Source organism: Leptinotarsa decemlineata, unplaced genomic scaffold, assembly GCF_025532065.1.
Source record: "Leptinotarsa decemlineata unplaced genomic scaffold, Ldec_3_MD MMD2_P_RNA_scaffold_5, whole genome shotgun sequence".
Taxonomy (NCBI): Eukaryota; Metazoa; Arthropoda; class Insecta; order Coleoptera; family Chrysomelidae; genus Leptinotarsa; species Leptinotarsa decemlineata.
In genome coordinates this window covers 952,491-968,776 of record NW_027412532.1, presented here as the reverse complement: position 1 = coordinate 968,776, position 16,286 = coordinate 952,491, and the positions used below count along the sequence as shown (strand labels likewise).

Sequence of the window (16,286 nt, the reverse complement as noted above, 5' to 3'; positions counted from 1 at the left end):
TTGAAATAAAAAATCACTACCATCTATCATGTTCAAGAGGATTATGAACAGTAGTGCCATCTAGGTTCTATAAGTGGAACATAAAATTCAGGGGAAAGTAGACTATCCCGTATATGAAGTTTGAAAGAAATAAGATTCGAAATACGAAACCATCCCCTTCTATCAGAAAGTTTTTGTTCTAGAAAACTTAGCAATTATATTTAATGTACGATGGCACGTACACAAGTGGAAGAGATACATTTAAAAAGAATAAAATCAACAGAAAAGGAAAAATGAAAATAGATATCCCAATATACAAGCAAAATTCTTAGGATAGTAAATATTTTGACCATACGTGATTGTTTTGTACTCAAGGGAACCATGAACAGGGGTTCTATAAGTGGAACGTCAAATTCAGGGAAAAGTATCGTTCTTATACTTATTCCAATGGTGACATTTTCCACCAATTATTTGAAGAAAAATATGTCTCTCTATATGAAAATGTATCCATTCATTGAAAAAGAAGAAAATCCGGGCTGGTTGGCCGTGGCAGAATAGTACCTGAAGTACCAACACAACACTGAATTATATATCCAATGGAGTAATGCTGGAAAATTGTTCTCAGATTACTATAAATATCCACAAAAAGCATTTAAATTATGGAATTGCATCTTCTTTAATTTTTGTTATGTTCGTTATGCTGTTTTAATTTAATTATAGTAGTAATAATAAATGGTCTTCATTTTTATCTTGGCGGAATTTAGCTTATGCTATTCTACCACTAAACCAAGATTATTTTTATAGGACCTAATCTATGAACGATAAATGTCCCTAGAATTGATGTTCAATAACTAGTAATGGAAGCGAGGCTGAAAATTTAAAGATTTTTTCAATTGATACACCACACATTAATAACAATAAAAGAAACATTTAATTTGGTAATAAAGTAACATAAAGCTACAGCACTAATGATCAATTAATATTTGGTGGAAAAATTCCTGTTCTTTTAATCACTCAGCAAAGAATGCGTATCTTCGAGAGTTTCTTCATGTAGCCTTTTCTTATTCATACAAAGTTTAATGTGTTTTTTCAGCTGGGAATTAGTAACGAAAGATTTCCCACAAATATCACACGTAAACGTCTTGTGGCCCATATGTCTGTTGATGTGGTCTCTCAAATGCACAGACTGGTAAAAGGCTTTCCCGCAATGCGTGCAAAGATGGTTGCGGGACCCTTCGTGGGTCTTCTTGTGGTATTTCAGGGCCCCAACACTATTGAAAGTGGCATGGCACAAGTCGCAAGGATACATGCTCTGACAGGCGTGTGTTCGTACATGCTTCCTGAGCAAGCTGCACAGAAAGAAAGATTTTTCGCAACCTTTCAAAGGACACTTGTATTTTTTTATGTTTTCGTGGAGTTTCATATGGTACTGATAACCGTAGCTGGAAGACAAACGTTTATTGCAGATGTAGCACTGGTACTTGTGAACTTTCTTGTAATGGGAGAAAAAATCTTCTAAATCAAATTCCACTTTATTAGGACACCTCGAACATACTATTCTTGTCATCTCATGCGACAAAACGTGTATGTAGAATACTTTGTACCGGTCGTATTCTTCTGAACATATCGGGCACTTGTAAGTCACAGAAACAAAAGTGTCTTTCACAATTTGTATTTTTTTACTTTCCTCTTCCGTAAAATTTTCATTTTTTATTAAAATAATGTTCCTGTGATATGAATTCGAGCTACCAACTTCTGTAGGAATGTTGGTATCATCCTCGTATTTGAATTCCAATGTTCCAGTATCGCCTCTCTTGAGGTTTTCTAGTTCGATGGCCAATTGGTCATTTTCATCAAAAACTACTTCCTCAGATTTTTCAACCTCAAAGGATTCCTCCCAATCCACCTGGTCCTCAGTTTCATCCTCAACTTTCACGGAGTTATGAAGATCTTCTAGATTTTCTGGGCATTTGAGAAATTCCACATTGAAAGCTCCAATACCTTCATCTTTATGTTTTTCTGGAGGTCCTTCTTCGCGGGTTTGCAATAAATTGAACAGTTTTTTTTGAGACTCTTGAAACTGTTTCAGAAAGTGATATGCCAACCTGATTCTTTTGAAACAGGTAAGGCAGACAGACTGCGGCAGATTCTCGCTCAAATCCAGCTGTAATGAAAATAAAAAATGAGAGTTCTCTCAGGATTGTTTTTGAATGTTAGGAATTGAAAATTACTACTCAAAAGATACCTCGGAAGAAATGCAATACTCTAGCATAACCGCAATGTCTACATCCACATTTAAAACGTTTCCCACCAACGGGTACGTTTTGGTTGATGGTTCCAAACAAGCTCTACAAACTTCCGACATTTTTATTCTGGTTTATTTTCGATTTGTTTCATTCTTGATTATACAGAACATCTGACACTAACTTGACACTGAAACAAAACTAACTTCTGAACACAGATTACAGAAACAAGTTTTCAGTGTTCTATGCTTCTGAATAAACATTCTTCTTGGATAGGCAAGCTTTTTGACAGTTCCCACAATCATGATGTAATAGGTGTGTTCGGTTTTATAAATCTGGATCCGAGCGAGCAGAAGCAGATTTGATATGCGTGTTCATAGAGTCAACAGAGCGAAAAATATTTAACGAACGCTCAATTCTATACGAATGACAAGTCGATATTTGTAGTATAATTCATTACGATGATAGATGGAGTTTTTTTCTAGAAGAGTACTATAATTTATAATTTTCTCCTGAAAATAAAAACATTGTTTGCAACATTCTAAGAACTCTCTTCACCGACAAATAATTTTACAAAAAATACCCAAAATTCAACTTTTTTAAATATGACAACTGAAAAATATCTTAGAGTTGCGGAACTAACCTATCACATTGTTTCCTCGCTCTTGTAAATACCGAACACAGAGCAGATGTAACACCATAGAACGCTTACCGTTCGATATTGTTATGTTCGAGCGAAGTGAGCTAATCGAGCGGATTTATATTGAACGAACATACCTAATACTGCCAATATTTATGAAAATGCTAGCATAATTATGATGAATTTTAGACCCTTTACTTTCTCGACTGCATAGCCGGACAGTTCGATCATAGGCTCGATTATGCTCATTTTACACCTAAAAATAAACCATAGTAGCAATCCTTGTTCGGATTGATTATTCGTGATTTTCAATAATTGAAAATGAATATAGATATTTTGTGAATAATAGATCATTATAGGGAAATTCAAACAAAAGTTTCATATAAAATACTTTCTTATATTTACAAACGAACCACAAAATAGGTGAATCTTTTCTTAACCTACTCGTGAAACAATATTGGAAACACTGTTTCCTCACCAGAACAAAAATGATGTCTCTGGTGTTCTGGCGAGGGAAAAGTAACTTCCATTAGGGTTTCTAATTTCTACTCATCAATAAGAATAGTTCTTTATCGTAGAAACATCAAATTATCGTCGCACATCACTGATCCGGCTCGTAGGACCAATAACACTTTTTAACGCCGTTCAAGACTCGGGTTCTTTGGCTGTTTCTTCAGCAGGCTTCCCCAAATTCTTTTTCCTTTTCTTTCTTCTGTCCATCAATTGCTGCAAGACTTGCCTCTCGCACTCGTCGTCATCATCGATTATGATAGCAGTGTGAATATGCACATTTTCACCAGGTTTAACAGTATTCGACATTCCGTAGCAGGTTGGGAACGCTCTATAGACGTTGTACGGAAACCTGGCCTTTGTATCTGGGTTATAACAACGAAAATAGATGAGCAGAGAGACAAACCAAGGGATAGGGAAAGGCAGAGGAGAAAGTTAAGTGGTATTTGAGAGAATAAGGTGTAGTACATCTTACCGTTTGAAGTAATGAACAGATTACAACCCATGCCTGGAAAACTAAGTCGATCTTTTTCCAGCACACATCTTGTTTTGTCGTGAAGGTCGCCTGGATAATAAAATTGTTTGGATTTCAATATAAAGTTTGATAAAAGTAAGTGGAAAACTTACTCAGCCTTACAGTTTCAGTGGCAACCCAAGAAGAAACGACCTTTTTTTTCGGAGGCCCTTCATCATGTTCATTGTTCTGACCTTCCTTCTCATCTTCGATAATTTCAATGTCACCCTCTGCTAGGATCAGAAAAAATTCAAATAGAGAAAACTTGGATCAGTGCAGTTTGAATACGGTGTGTATATATATTTTTTTCATAATTGTGACCCAGTGGGACATTTTTCGATGTGTTTTGAGGATAACAATAACGATTTGGAAACGCCACATTGAAGGAATGTCATTTGGCTCCGAACTGGCCACTCATTATGCCTGATTTAACGTCTAGAGATACGTTTTTACGAATTACTTTGAGACAAAAATGAATGAATGAATGCTTAGGACAATAGAATGATAAAGCAACCGATTCCGTTTGAATTTTTTGATATTTTCACCATGATTTTTGAAAATAAAACATGTTAACACTCATATAGTGTTTGATACTCACTTTCTTTAGCCGGAGCATCCAGGTACTTCTTCAACCTGTCCTTGTAATGATCCCATTCCTTCAAGAGACAGCTGTCAGCAGGCAGGTGCAAAGTTGGAACGGCTTCAAGACTGAGGACCTGAAAATCAACCGCAGACAAAATACAAAAGTGAATTTTTCAAATAAAAATATTACGGCAACCTTCTCTTTTAGCGTCGGGATGCGTCTCGTATAGAATCGCTTCTCGAAATGTCTCATGCAAACCATGTATTTCTTGCAGATCTCTTCCGGCGTCATATTGTCAAGGTTATTGTTTGCAACAAATTTCTGCCAGATATCGAAGCGGTCAGAATCAGTTTTTGGATCAGGGAATCTGTGATATTGTCCTGTGGAGATTTTGTAAACGCTCGTGCAATTTTTGACAGCGCAAACCAGCTCGTCCTGCAAGAAAGACGCGGGTAGAAATCGAAATGAAAAACACACCAAATAGAGTTTTGAGGCGATGGTTTTTTTGTAATCAGCAAAATCACAATAGACGATCAATCATCTTTTAGTGAATGAGCTTGTTTCATGATTCTTGGTTTACAGTTCATTTGTTATTAATTTTAAATTGAAAGATAGTGTACTTTGTTTCAGCTCTCTAAATAGCGTTGTTTTCCCGTAATTAATTATTAAAAAACAGATTTTTTAGGCCCGCGACGTCACGAGCCTAGTCCCGCTTCTTGTTCGATTGACCAATAGGAACAATACAAATAATGAACGTTGCCAAATTGTAAAATTTCACGGAGAGTATAAACAGTTTCTGATTCATTCGTGATTCAAAGTAAAATCACACTTACTTCCGACAACTAAATCTAAGAAGAAAGTGTAAGAAATGCATTGGAAGGGAGAATTAATCATACACGGGATCCAAATAACCCAAAAAGCAATAAAAACGTTATTTTTGAAATATCTTCGTCAGTAGACATTTTCATGTTGGTATCACAGAAATTTTAATAATGGAAGTGTATATGAACCCGTTAACGTTTAAATTCATGAAAAAATTCTCCAAATGAAATAAAATGTACTCAAAAACCATGGTTCTAAATAGAATTTAACGAGCTAAATGGCTTATGAACCCTAATAAAATAAATCAATTATGCATTCATGCCACTCACCAAAAATAAGAAATTCAAAGTTATATATTAGCCATATTGCCACCCAGTCAGCTATCTCTCTTGAATGTATGAGACAATGTACTCTTTCTGTTTCATAACTTCGTATTTTTGTTAAAATAATTGACACTTGGCAACACCGCTGTAGACACGATCAATTTTATTGCTCAACAGACACGCGGACAATTTAAACTCTCGCTTCTCGACTTATTCTTTTTTCTGTAAATATAAAAAGGCATTGGGACGACCGACTAAGCTTGATCAGTATAATATTCCCCTAACTCGATCAGTATCATTTTCAATAGTTTGAAACAAGCCCATTCTTGAGTGATTGATAGAGCTCTGAATGAAATGTCTTTCAATACATATTTACCTTTTCTTCATCTTCTTCAGCATCTGAAACAGAAAATGAAATATTCAGTATGTCGTCTCGAAATTCTTCTCTTGAAAGTGCTGGCATTGAACACCTGTCATCTGTCATATTCTCACGGAACATATCGAATCTGAAGCTACTTGCCTCTTGATTAACCAAGGCTACTATTTCAGACCATTCAGAACAATGACATAATTGTTGGCAGATGTTATAGTGAATGAGTTACCAGTAATTTAATGCTCAACTTCCACCCGAGTCTTATTTTTGGCCCCAGAATAGTACCTTTTGAATACCCTTTCAGTACGACCAAAGAATACAAACCCCATAGAAGCTCAGAAGTGGTATTTTCATGTCACCTTAAATAAGATTTTAGTACTTACCCTGACCAACAGAGGGCGATGACAGTACGATGTCAGTATTTAATGTAACTTTCAACAAAATTGGGTAGCTAGCAGTCGCCGACAACTAATATAGAAGTGGGGTTAGTTTCATGCTATTGAAAATGCTCCTGGTTTGCTTATAGACTGATTGAGTCAGCAAGAGTTTGAATTGGCCGCGTGTCTGTTGACCAATAAAATTGATCGTGTCTACAGCTGTGTTGCCAAGTGTATTGGTTTTTTATATCCAATCACAGAACTGAAATATAGTGATCTAATTTGACAGACGCCATTTTTGTTTTTATTGTTGTCAACACGGTGTAAATACTACTGTTATTATAATTCGATTTGTTTGTTATAATTTTTTAATTAAAGAACGTTGATTTAGTTGTCGAAAGTGAGAGTGATTTTACTTTGAATCACGAATGAATCAGAAACTGTTTATACGCTCCATGAATTTTACGATTTGGCAATGTTGATTATTTGTATTGTTCCTATTGGTCAATCGAACAAGAAGCGGGACTAGGCCCGTGACGTCACGGGCCTAGAAAGTCCGATTTTTAATAATTAATTACGGGAAAACAACGCTATTTAGAGAGCTGAAACAAAGTATACTATTTTTCAATTTGAAATTATTATCAAATGAACTGTAAACCACAAATCATGAAACAATCCCATCAAAAGCTGACTGGGTTGTCAACGACTGCTACCCATTTTTGTTGATACTCACATTAAATACTGACGAACTGCCATCGCCCTCTGGTGGTCAAGGTAAGTACTAAACATTTTAGGTGACACCAAAATGCACCTTCTAAGCTTTTCTACGGGCTTTGCATTCTTTGGTAGAACCAGTTAAGTTATTTGATAAGACTTTAGCCAGTTCACAAGAAGAAAGTCAATATTCAGAATGTTGACACCTTCAAAGAACAAAGGGAGGGAATTTCAAGAGACGAATAAATTTGTTGCTAAATTTTTTTTAAACAGACTTCATACTCACTTTCTTTTGCCAAAGCATCCAAGTACTTCTTCAACCTGTCCTTGTAATTATCCCATTCCTTCAAGAGACAGCTGTCAGCAGGCAGGTGCAAAGTTGGAACAGCTTCAAGGCTGAGGACCTGAAAATCAACCCCAGACAAAACACAACAGTGAATTTTTCAAATAAAAATATTACGGCCACCTTCTCTTTCAGCGTCGGGATACTTCTCGTATAGAATCTCTTCTCGAAATGTCTCTTGCAAACCATGTATTTCCTGCAGATCTCTTTGCGCGATATATTATCGAGGTTACTGTTTGCAACCAATTTCCGCCAAATATCGAAGCGTTCAGAATCAGTTCTTGGTTCAGGAAACCTGTGATATTGTCCTGTGGAGGTTTTGTAAACGCTCTTGCAATTTTTTACAGCGCAAATCAGCTCGCCCTGCAAAAAGAAGCGGGTAGAAATCAAACTGGATGATAGTCTTTTGGTGTTCATCAAAATCACAATAAAAGTTCTATCATCTTGTAGAGTGAATTTTTGAGTAACGATGCTCGAATAGCAAGTGTCATATTTACCTCTCCTGCATCATCTTCAGCATCTGAAACAGAAGATTAAATATTCAGTATGTTGTCTCGAAAATAACTTTGTGAATTTTCTTTTTCAAAGCGTTGCCCCTGTTGGTTCGTACGGCACTGAATACCTGTCAACTGTCATGTCATCTCTCATATTGTCTCATGGAACACATCAAAGATGGAGCTACTTGTCACTTGATTAGCCAAGGTTACTATTTCGAACCATTAAAAAAATTATCCATCAGAATAATGACATAATTCTGGTCTACTCAGGATAGGGAAGTAAAGAGTACCCACAAAGAGACAGAGGCAACAACAATAAACACCGAACAGCGCCGAAGGGAAGCAATGACCATAAAAAAAAGAGAAGAAGAATGACATAATTGTTGGCAGATGTGATATTGAAGGGGTAACCAGTAATTTAACCAGAGTCTTGTTTTTGGCCAGAATATGTGACTGTTTTGTAGGTGTTAATTTTTATTTCCGATGTGGAGGTATACTTGGCTAATGACAAAAAACTTCTCAATCAGTTTTTTCTCCAACCCTCACCACAAAGTGTACAAAAAAAATATAACATACCATTGTTGATGACATCTTGAATGATGATGACTTCTCTGTCATTCCCGAACGTTAGCACCGTTTCCACTGTATTCTCTGTCTGAAATTTCTGCGAGGTCATATCAGCTTTGAGGAACTTCTTCGGATGAACGATCGGTATCGAGAGGGATATTAGTTTCGGATCCGGGTACAGATCCGGTTTGGCGTTCTCCAGCAAGAAACCATTTTCATTGAACATGTCCTTCGAGAAATGTTTCGGGCAAATTTTGTAGGCGTAGAAATTTGGGCCGCTATAACTGTATCCGCACGCGGCCATCCAATCCTTGTACCTGGAAGAGAAAGATATAACAGCTGATCATCTGAAGGGGCTTCGGCATGAAGAATGCAGTCAAAACCGAAATTCACCTGAATTTGAATGAAATAAAAACACTTCTTGCAATGGAAGCTGCAGAGTCAGACAGAAAGCGATTTCCGGCTACTACCCTAAGTGTTGCCGAATATAATCAAACGTTTATCCAGTCCTGCATTAGGATTACTTACTCAATCCTACCAATATATGAACACATACCTGTTAGCTTCTGATGGGAAAAAGAAAAACGGGTTTTCTTCTGTAGCCTTGCTTTTACAGCCTCTGTAGATGCAAGAGTCCGTTAGGATTGGAATCAATTTGATAGGATTGGGTCGCTGCAAAAAATACCATTATATTACCTTGGAACAAAATATGTTACGGTAAAACACTCACTTTTACTGCACCGGTTTCCACCGCTTCGCCATTTTCCACCACTGAAACAAAGCCGTTGTTTTTCAGATTTACATTGCACTTATCGATATTTTCTTCAAAGACAAACAACAGAATAAGGAGGGAAAAAATGGTTTCTTATTGAGAATTCAATTCAATTCAATGAAATTCAGTCAGAAAACAGTTCATAAAAAACTATCACTTGTGGTGTTCCACAAGGGTCTATTTTGGGTCCATTTTTATCTTTGATTTACATAAATTCTGTTTCAAAATTATTGTTGAAAGGAAATATTAAGTTATACTCAGATAACAAAACATTACTTTATTTTTCTAGTGATACCGAAGAAGTTTACAATAAATATGATAGTAAATATTGTCAAAATACAAAACTTTTAGGACTATATATTGATGAAAGTCTTTGTTGGAATACTCATATTGAGATGGTTAAAAAAGAAACGGACCAATTTTAAGGATATTATTGAGGGTTAGAAATTTAATTCGATTAAAATATATCAAATGTATATTCAAATCTACAATATTTAATTTCAATTTGGAGAACAGCTAATTTATCAATAATGAATCCTCTCAAGAGACTGCAGAATAAAATAATAAAACGTATATTCAAATTAGGATATCTTGAACCTACGTCGAATTTATATATATACAACGAGATCTTTTAGATATACAGTCCAGTTTTCAATTGAAAATTCGTTGTTTCATTTGTTCTGTTAGGAAAAATCACATTCGAATTTGGATTTCAATTAAATTAATACCATCCATGATTATAATACAAGATAAGCAAAAAAACTACTGGTTAAATCATATCGCTCAAAATTGAGGGAGAAATCAATATTTCATTCAGCAGTTAAAATATATAATAATCTTCCAGAGAAACTAAAAATGAATCAAAAAACAAAATTCAAAGAGCTTCTGCTTTCATCATCTAATTAAAATTCTGATATCCATATTACATTTTTTGTTTTTAATTACCATTATAATTTAATTATGTATATATTTATATAGGTATGTATATGTGTTTGTATTTATGTATTTATGTGCTGTACATTTAATTAATGTTAGTATTGAAATAATTTATTTAATAATTATATTAAATTTTATTCCTGTTATAAAAATTCTTGTTGCTTGGGATTTAAAAAGTCTATTATTATTGTAATTAATTTAGAATAATAGCAAGTGAAATAGTATTCTTTGACAGACATTTTTTGTGGAGGAGTCAATATTTATTACACAAAAAACTTTCAATATTCCTTAGATACTTACGACGTCTCCGATTCTTGGGAACAGCACTGTCCTTGAGTTTGTCCAACGCAGAATTTTCATAATCTGTGAGATCAAAGTGATAGTCGCAAACACCAACATTTCCCAATTTCTCGAGGGTCTCATTCAGAGTCTTTCCTACCAAATCCACTCGTTTACAAGCTTCAAGCCAAAGATATAACCTGAAAAAATAACGTAACAGTTATTACATCGCTTCTGGAAGAAAAGTGGACTGTACATCCGTTCGAATTATATCAAGTAGGTTATGTACAGCGCCATCTGCCCGCGAATAGATCAAGCAATAATACCGACAATTCTGTCAAATACAGATCCTGAGCTTGAGAGTTACAAACATACATACAGACAGGTAAAGCTAATAAAAGTGTGTTAATAAAAAAGGATACCGTATTATACTCACCTCTGAAAATTATCTGGAAAAGAAAATACTTTTTTCAGGTACCTACGGCTGCTGCCACCGCACTTTTTGAAAATACACTGCTTGATTCGGTTTCCTACATTCGATGTCTGAGGCACTGTCAGCGGAACTGATTCTACAAATAAATGTTGGGAAATATTAGATGAACTACCGGTATAATAAAGAAAAGTTTTCAAATGATATAACCCTCAGATTATCAGATTGCTGACCACGTATATATGTGCGCGCGTTTTTTATATACTTATATTATACACGAGCGCACATATATACACGCAGACAAATATATACACGCGCGCACATATATACATGCGCGCACATACATACGCGCACGCGCATATATACACTAGACAATGTCATCTGCTTGAATATAGGTTTCGGCGGTCAGTAGTATGTTGTCGTTGATGTGACTTGACGCCGGGGCCTCAATCTACCTAGTCTCCAGGTCTCGTCATGAGTTCTCTCTAAGGTCTCAATCCGCCTACTCCTTAATAAGTAATACAAGTACTATTCTGATCATTCCCACCCTATTCTGATCACTCAGCCTGTTGGGCATCGTCAGTACCGGGCAGACGGTCCTCGATTGAAGACAAAACAACCAAGAAAAGTACTTGATGAAAATAACTGCGTGAACGCAAGCGAGACATAAGTGGAACCACTTATTGGTGTGACACCCAAGTCAACTTGCCAAGTTTTTATGTCGGTGTTGGTGGTTTGACCAATCAACCGACAACTGCAGTGGCAGAAATTTGGGAAGCTAACCTGAAATGCCATCGGAAAACGAATCCACATGTTTCTGTCAACAAATGTTCACTTCGTATTTGACCAACCGAATACAGCGAGTGGAGTGCAATAATAAGAAAGAGAAATGTATGGAAATGTGAAATTTCTAGGTGTACAAATTGACAGTCACCTCCAGTGGTCACAACATGTGAATTTTTTGTGTACTAAACTCTCCGAGGCTGTTTTTGCTATTAAAAAAGTTCGAGACCTTGTAAATCAAAGAGCAGCGCTAACTTTTTATTACTGCCTATTCCATTCACACCTTCAGTATGCTACTTTATCCTGGAGTAATGCAGCTCGAACATACAAAGTTAAACTACTAATTTTTCAAAAGTCTGCCATAAGATGTATTACAAAGTCAAATTGGGAGGCTAGTTGTAGGCCTTTATTTCCGGCTCTAGGAATAATGACTGTTTATGCCTTAATTATATACCACAAACTAATATATATTAAAAATAATATTGAATGATATGAAACTCATGAAGAGATACATGAATATGATACAATCTTGATTATATTCCCAGGACTACAATATATTCTATCATCTATCTTTAGTTATTTGGGTTAAGGTTTGGACGCGTCTATAAAATGTAAAATTTTCTTGAGGCAAATAAAGATGAAATGAAATCAGGAAAGGTTAATGCAGTCAAGCTACTGGAAAATAATTCCATAAAAATCAAAAGATAAATAGATGAGTACTATTCTGATCAAAATATATGCGTCATCCGCTTGGATTTCGTGACAAATCAATATTAATTTCGATGATAAGGATCCAAACCCACTGGGCGGTACATTTTTCAATCTATTTCAAAACCAGGTTTACAAAGACGCTTTTTTTTTCAAATAGACCACCCATGTCTGTAATTTCACAGCAATTTTTACAAATCACCCTCACCTGGCAAAAACAGAGTAGGAGCCGCCGAATACGTCAAATCGCCTTCTTCGTCGAATGAAGCAGGTTCGAAGTGTATCTCGCACACCCTGTTTCTCAGCAATTCTTTCAGCGGCAGCTTTTTCAGGTCGGGATTTTTGATTAGGTACATCCAAAGATTGAGGTTGTCCTTCTTCTCCACGGGAAACGTGAACATTCTGCCTGTAGTTTTTTTGCAACTCCTAATGCAGCAGACGTTCCAGTATTTCACGCAGGGAAAAGCCCCCTTTCTTAGTTTTGGTTCGTCCACTGCAATCTAGATGTTTGGATGTGTCACAGTATGAAAGAATTAACGAGCTTTTTTTGTCTATACGAGAATTCTTGAGATTTCTGGGACATTTCATGATACTTGAGCCACGATAATATTTGACCAATGTCATTTCAATTTCACGTACAACATTTCTATTGTAAATTAAAGTGGTGTCACCAGCAAACATTTGTAATTCACCAAATAACTTACTGTGGCCAAAGAATTGAAATATACATTGAAACAAAACAGGTCCCAATACTGATCCTTGTGGAACCCCACATATTTTCCCTGAGAAAGCATTTTCGGTCTGAAATTTACCGTATCAAACTTGGTGTTCCACAGGGCTCTAACCTTGGACCTGCTTCGTTTTTACTAATTTTAAAACCGTTTCAAGACATAACAGGATGTGAAGAGGCTTAATAATATAATTTCTCATGATATTTACAAAGGCAGAGAACGATGATGTGAATAAGAGCCCGTGTAAATCAACTACCAACCTCTTCTCCGTTTTTATTAATGATCCTGATGTTGTGCAACACATCGTCTTGAGAGAAATGTTTGTAACAAATCACATGGTTGAAGTCTAACTTGTGTTCCTTATTGTCGATGCACATATCCCATATTTTGAGGGTCGCTTCGTTCTGAGGGACTCCAAAGGCGAACATTTGCTCGTTCTTGTAGATTTTGCAGCCGGGAACAAAGCACGGGTTGATCCGGCACGGATCCTCTGAAAACATTTTACTCTGGTCTCGAAGAAATTCAACTCATAACAAAGAAGCTCACATGTTAGAGACAAGAGTTTGTGGAGTCTAAATGATTGTTAACAGATTCGAAGTCAATACTGAGGAAGTAATTAATGAAACAACAACAGAAACGATGATTTTTGGACCATCACACTATAGAAAACATTATCAACCACATTGAAATAAACGAAAAAGCTCACCTTCCAAAGGAAACTCCTGCTGATTGTTAACGACTACCACTTTCTTCAAATCCTGCCCAATTTTAACTTTAGCGGGTGCTAATTTAGCTACCCCCTTGGTACCCACGCTTGTACCACCTGGAACACCCAAAGCCCCCTTCTTATTCTCGCGTGCAGGTGACCGAATGTTTTCTTTGTCACTAGTTGATGCTTTGGAAAAAACACCAGAAGGAGGAGCAGGCGTAGGTGCATCAGTGGGGATTTTCACAGCCGAGGCATTTTTAGACAACAACTCCTTTATTTTCGTTCTGAACTTGACAATTCTTTCTTCAGATGGTGCGTCTGAAGTGGCAGCTGTACCATCATTCACTGACATAACATTGGAAATTTTCATTTTTTGGAAGGGTGCAACTTCCGTTACCTCATCTTCATCTTCGTCAACGTGTATCTCTATAATGTTTCCTGTGTCTTTTTCGATAAATTCCCTGTGATCAAACGACTCATCTTCTGTATCTGAAAGATAATTCAACGCGTGAGTAACGAGTCGCAAGTAGTTGGATGTAGGTATAGAGTGGCCCAAACGAAGACATCCAAAACTTTTTTCGGATCGGTTCCCCCTTAAAGACCTACCTGAATCACCCTCATATATGCCATGGGATTTTTTGTAGCCTGAAGACAGCGATAATTTCTATGTTTTAACCACTCTATGAAATAAGGACTACTTTGTCAAAATATTTGATTCATAGTTTAAATTTTAACTCTACCTTGTTCAAATGTGAATTTATATTGGTGAAACTTTACTTACCTTTCTTTTATTTAGGAAGTTACTTACTAAAAGGGAGTTACCACCTAAAAGAAAACTGAAACATCTTTGTTTGGGCTACTCTGTACTGTTAACTTTTTAGACATGAATTAAAACTTGTGTATTCACCATTTTTTTCTTCTATATCATTCTGTTCCTCCGTATCACCTGCTTGTCCCTCCAAGTCCTCTTGTTCTTCTATATCACCTTCTTCGTCTTCTTGTTCTTCTGTGCCATCTTCTTGGTCTTCCACATCACCAGCTTGTTCTTCCACATCATATTCTTGTTCCTCCTTGTCACTTTCTTGTTCTTCAATTTCCCATTCTTGCTCTTCCACTTTACCTTCTTCTTCTTCTTCCACTTCTCCTTCTTGTTCTTCTATGTCACCGTCACATTCTTCCATCTCTTGATCCTGTTCTTCTCCGTGATCCTCTGGTGCATTACCATTCTCAGAATACTCTTCTTCTTCATCGCTATCAATTACAAACTCAACTTGGTCCATATCCTCCAAGAGGGATAAACTCAGAGGATCCATTTCTGTAAAAAATATCGTACACATAAAAGTTTATTCAGATACTGAAGATTAATTGAGCAACGAATTACGATTCAGACCTGCTTCAAGCAGATAATTGTTACCTCTGCTGTTTATTCTTACCAGTACACTTTGGTTTCTTTCTACATTCCAAGCTCTCAATCGATTCTTGCTCCTTTTGCGATTCTGAATCGAATTCATACTGATGTTCAATAGTTGGCAAAGCATCTTCTTTTAGCTTTTTCTGACTCAAATATCTGTAATGAACATCATTGCCTACTGTTATTTCATCATACATTTCAATATAGTCTTTCTTGAAATGAAGCTGACAAATATAGTCTGTTTCCTTCAAATTCATGCGTAAGGATTTTCTCCAACTCGCTAACTTCCATGACTGCAACAATAAATAAATTGAGAAATTATCTTTTGATATCATCTTTCTTGATACATACTCTAGCCTGAAAAAATGACATGGGTTCCTGAGAATCTTTTAAACGTTTACGACCACTTGAACAACTCTTGATGGCACAAATTTTTCCCATGATTATGATAATAGTTTAAAGTGTTATATTTTAAAACTATTATATTTATTAACTACGGCAATTTTTAGGTTAGATAAATAAAACAAATCAACAATCAGCTACACATGAATAAATATTCAGAATGGACACTCTCGTGTAGCGATTTTGGCAATTTCGGTGACCTCCACCATTTTCTGTGGACATGGATGACAGCGACACAGCGGCTTTGACATGGAATGACAGATCGAGTTCAAGGAATCGAATGGCGTAAGTGAAAATATCGGAACACGAATCGATCTGTGCTCAGGATGAACCTAATCAGTGTGTATGTGTGTGTAAATGAAAATTAGCAATTGAAAGAGAAATCGAAGAGTATAAAAATTCAGGAAATGGGAAATCGTTATGCCGGTATTAGAATTGCAACAAAAAAAGTGAGACATGAGTAGATGGTGGGCACAACTCGAAACATTGCATCATAGCATTTTTACAACTGATCTCGTATTTTCTGATGACATACGGTCTGACTATTTCTCATGAATTTAAGTTTGATTAGTTCTTATTGCTAAAATATGAATCAGATTTCCAATCCTACCGTTTCTCTAAAAAAGCACATATAAATACA

At 36.1% G+C, this 16,286-nt stretch overlaps 2 protein-coding genes across 3 annotated transcripts; both read right to left on the bottom strand.

Annotated features, from left to right (window-relative positions):
• Positions 1 to 887: 887 nt before the first annotated feature.
• On the bottom strand, positions 888 to 2,432 carry LOC111517141 (uncharacterized). The gene is made up of 2 exons (XM_023173194.2): positions 2,225 to 2,432; positions 888 to 2,143 (listed from the first exon to the last, which is right to left on the bottom strand). Exons 1-2 carry the CDS (start codon positions 2,342 to 2,344, stop codon positions 986 to 988), a joined length of 1,278 nt encoding a protein of 425 aa, XP_023028962.2. The 5' UTR covers positions 2,345 to 2,432; the 3' UTR covers positions 888 to 985.
• Positions 2,433 to 3,238: 806 nt separating this feature from the next.
• On the bottom strand, positions 3,239 to 15,873 carry LOC111517106 (uncharacterized). Of its 2 annotated transcripts, none has more exons than XM_023173143.2 (20): positions 15,596 to 15,873; positions 15,267 to 15,537; positions 14,741 to 15,148; positions 13,831 to 14,322; positions 13,385 to 13,614; positions 12,602 to 12,893; positions 10,909 to 11,041; positions 10,494 to 10,672; positions 9,216 to 9,256; positions 9,042 to 9,157; positions 8,495 to 8,802; positions 7,919 to 7,941; positions 7,545 to 7,784; positions 7,365 to 7,482; positions 5,991 to 6,013; positions 4,665 to 4,904; positions 4,485 to 4,602; positions 4,000 to 4,119; positions 3,848 to 3,937; positions 3,239 to 3,737 (listed from the first exon to the last, which is right to left on the bottom strand). In XM_023173143.2, the coding sequence occupies exons 1-20, from the start codon at positions 15,683 to 15,685 to the stop codon at positions 3,508 to 3,510; spliced, it is 3,762 nt and encodes a 1,253-aa protein (XP_023028911.2). In that variant the 5' UTR covers positions 15,686 to 15,873; the 3' UTR covers positions 3,239 to 3,507. The 2 variants fall into 2 exon arrangements, with proteins under 2 accessions (XP_023028911.2, XP_023028912.2); XM_023173144.2 differs by having other exon boundaries at positions 4,000 to 4,116.
• Between the last annotated feature and the right edge of the window lie 413 nt (positions 15,874 to 16,286).

Bases quoted from the DNA above. Each gene is read 5' to 3' on its own strand.
- LOC111517106 (XM_023173143.2), bottom strand. From the start codon at position 15,685: ATGGGAAAAATTTGTGCCATCAAGAGTTGTTCAAGTGGTCGTAAACGT. The intron at 15,149-15,266 runs GTAAGAATAAAC...TATTTTTTACAG, and splicing joins AAAGAAACCAAAGTGTACTG to AAATGGATCCTCTGAGTTTA. The intron at 11,042-12,601 runs GTGAGGGTGATT...ATTTATTTGTAG, and splicing joins TCCTACTCTGTTTTTGCCAG to AATCAGTTCCGCTGACAGTG.
- LOC111517141 (XM_023173194.2), bottom strand. From the start codon at position 2,344: ATGTCGGAAGTTTGTAGAGCTTGTTTGGAACCATCAACCAAAACGTAC. The intron at 2,144-2,224 runs GTATCTTTTGAG...TTTTCATTACAG, and splicing joins AGTATTGCATTTCTTCCGAG to CTGGATTTGAGCGAGAATCT.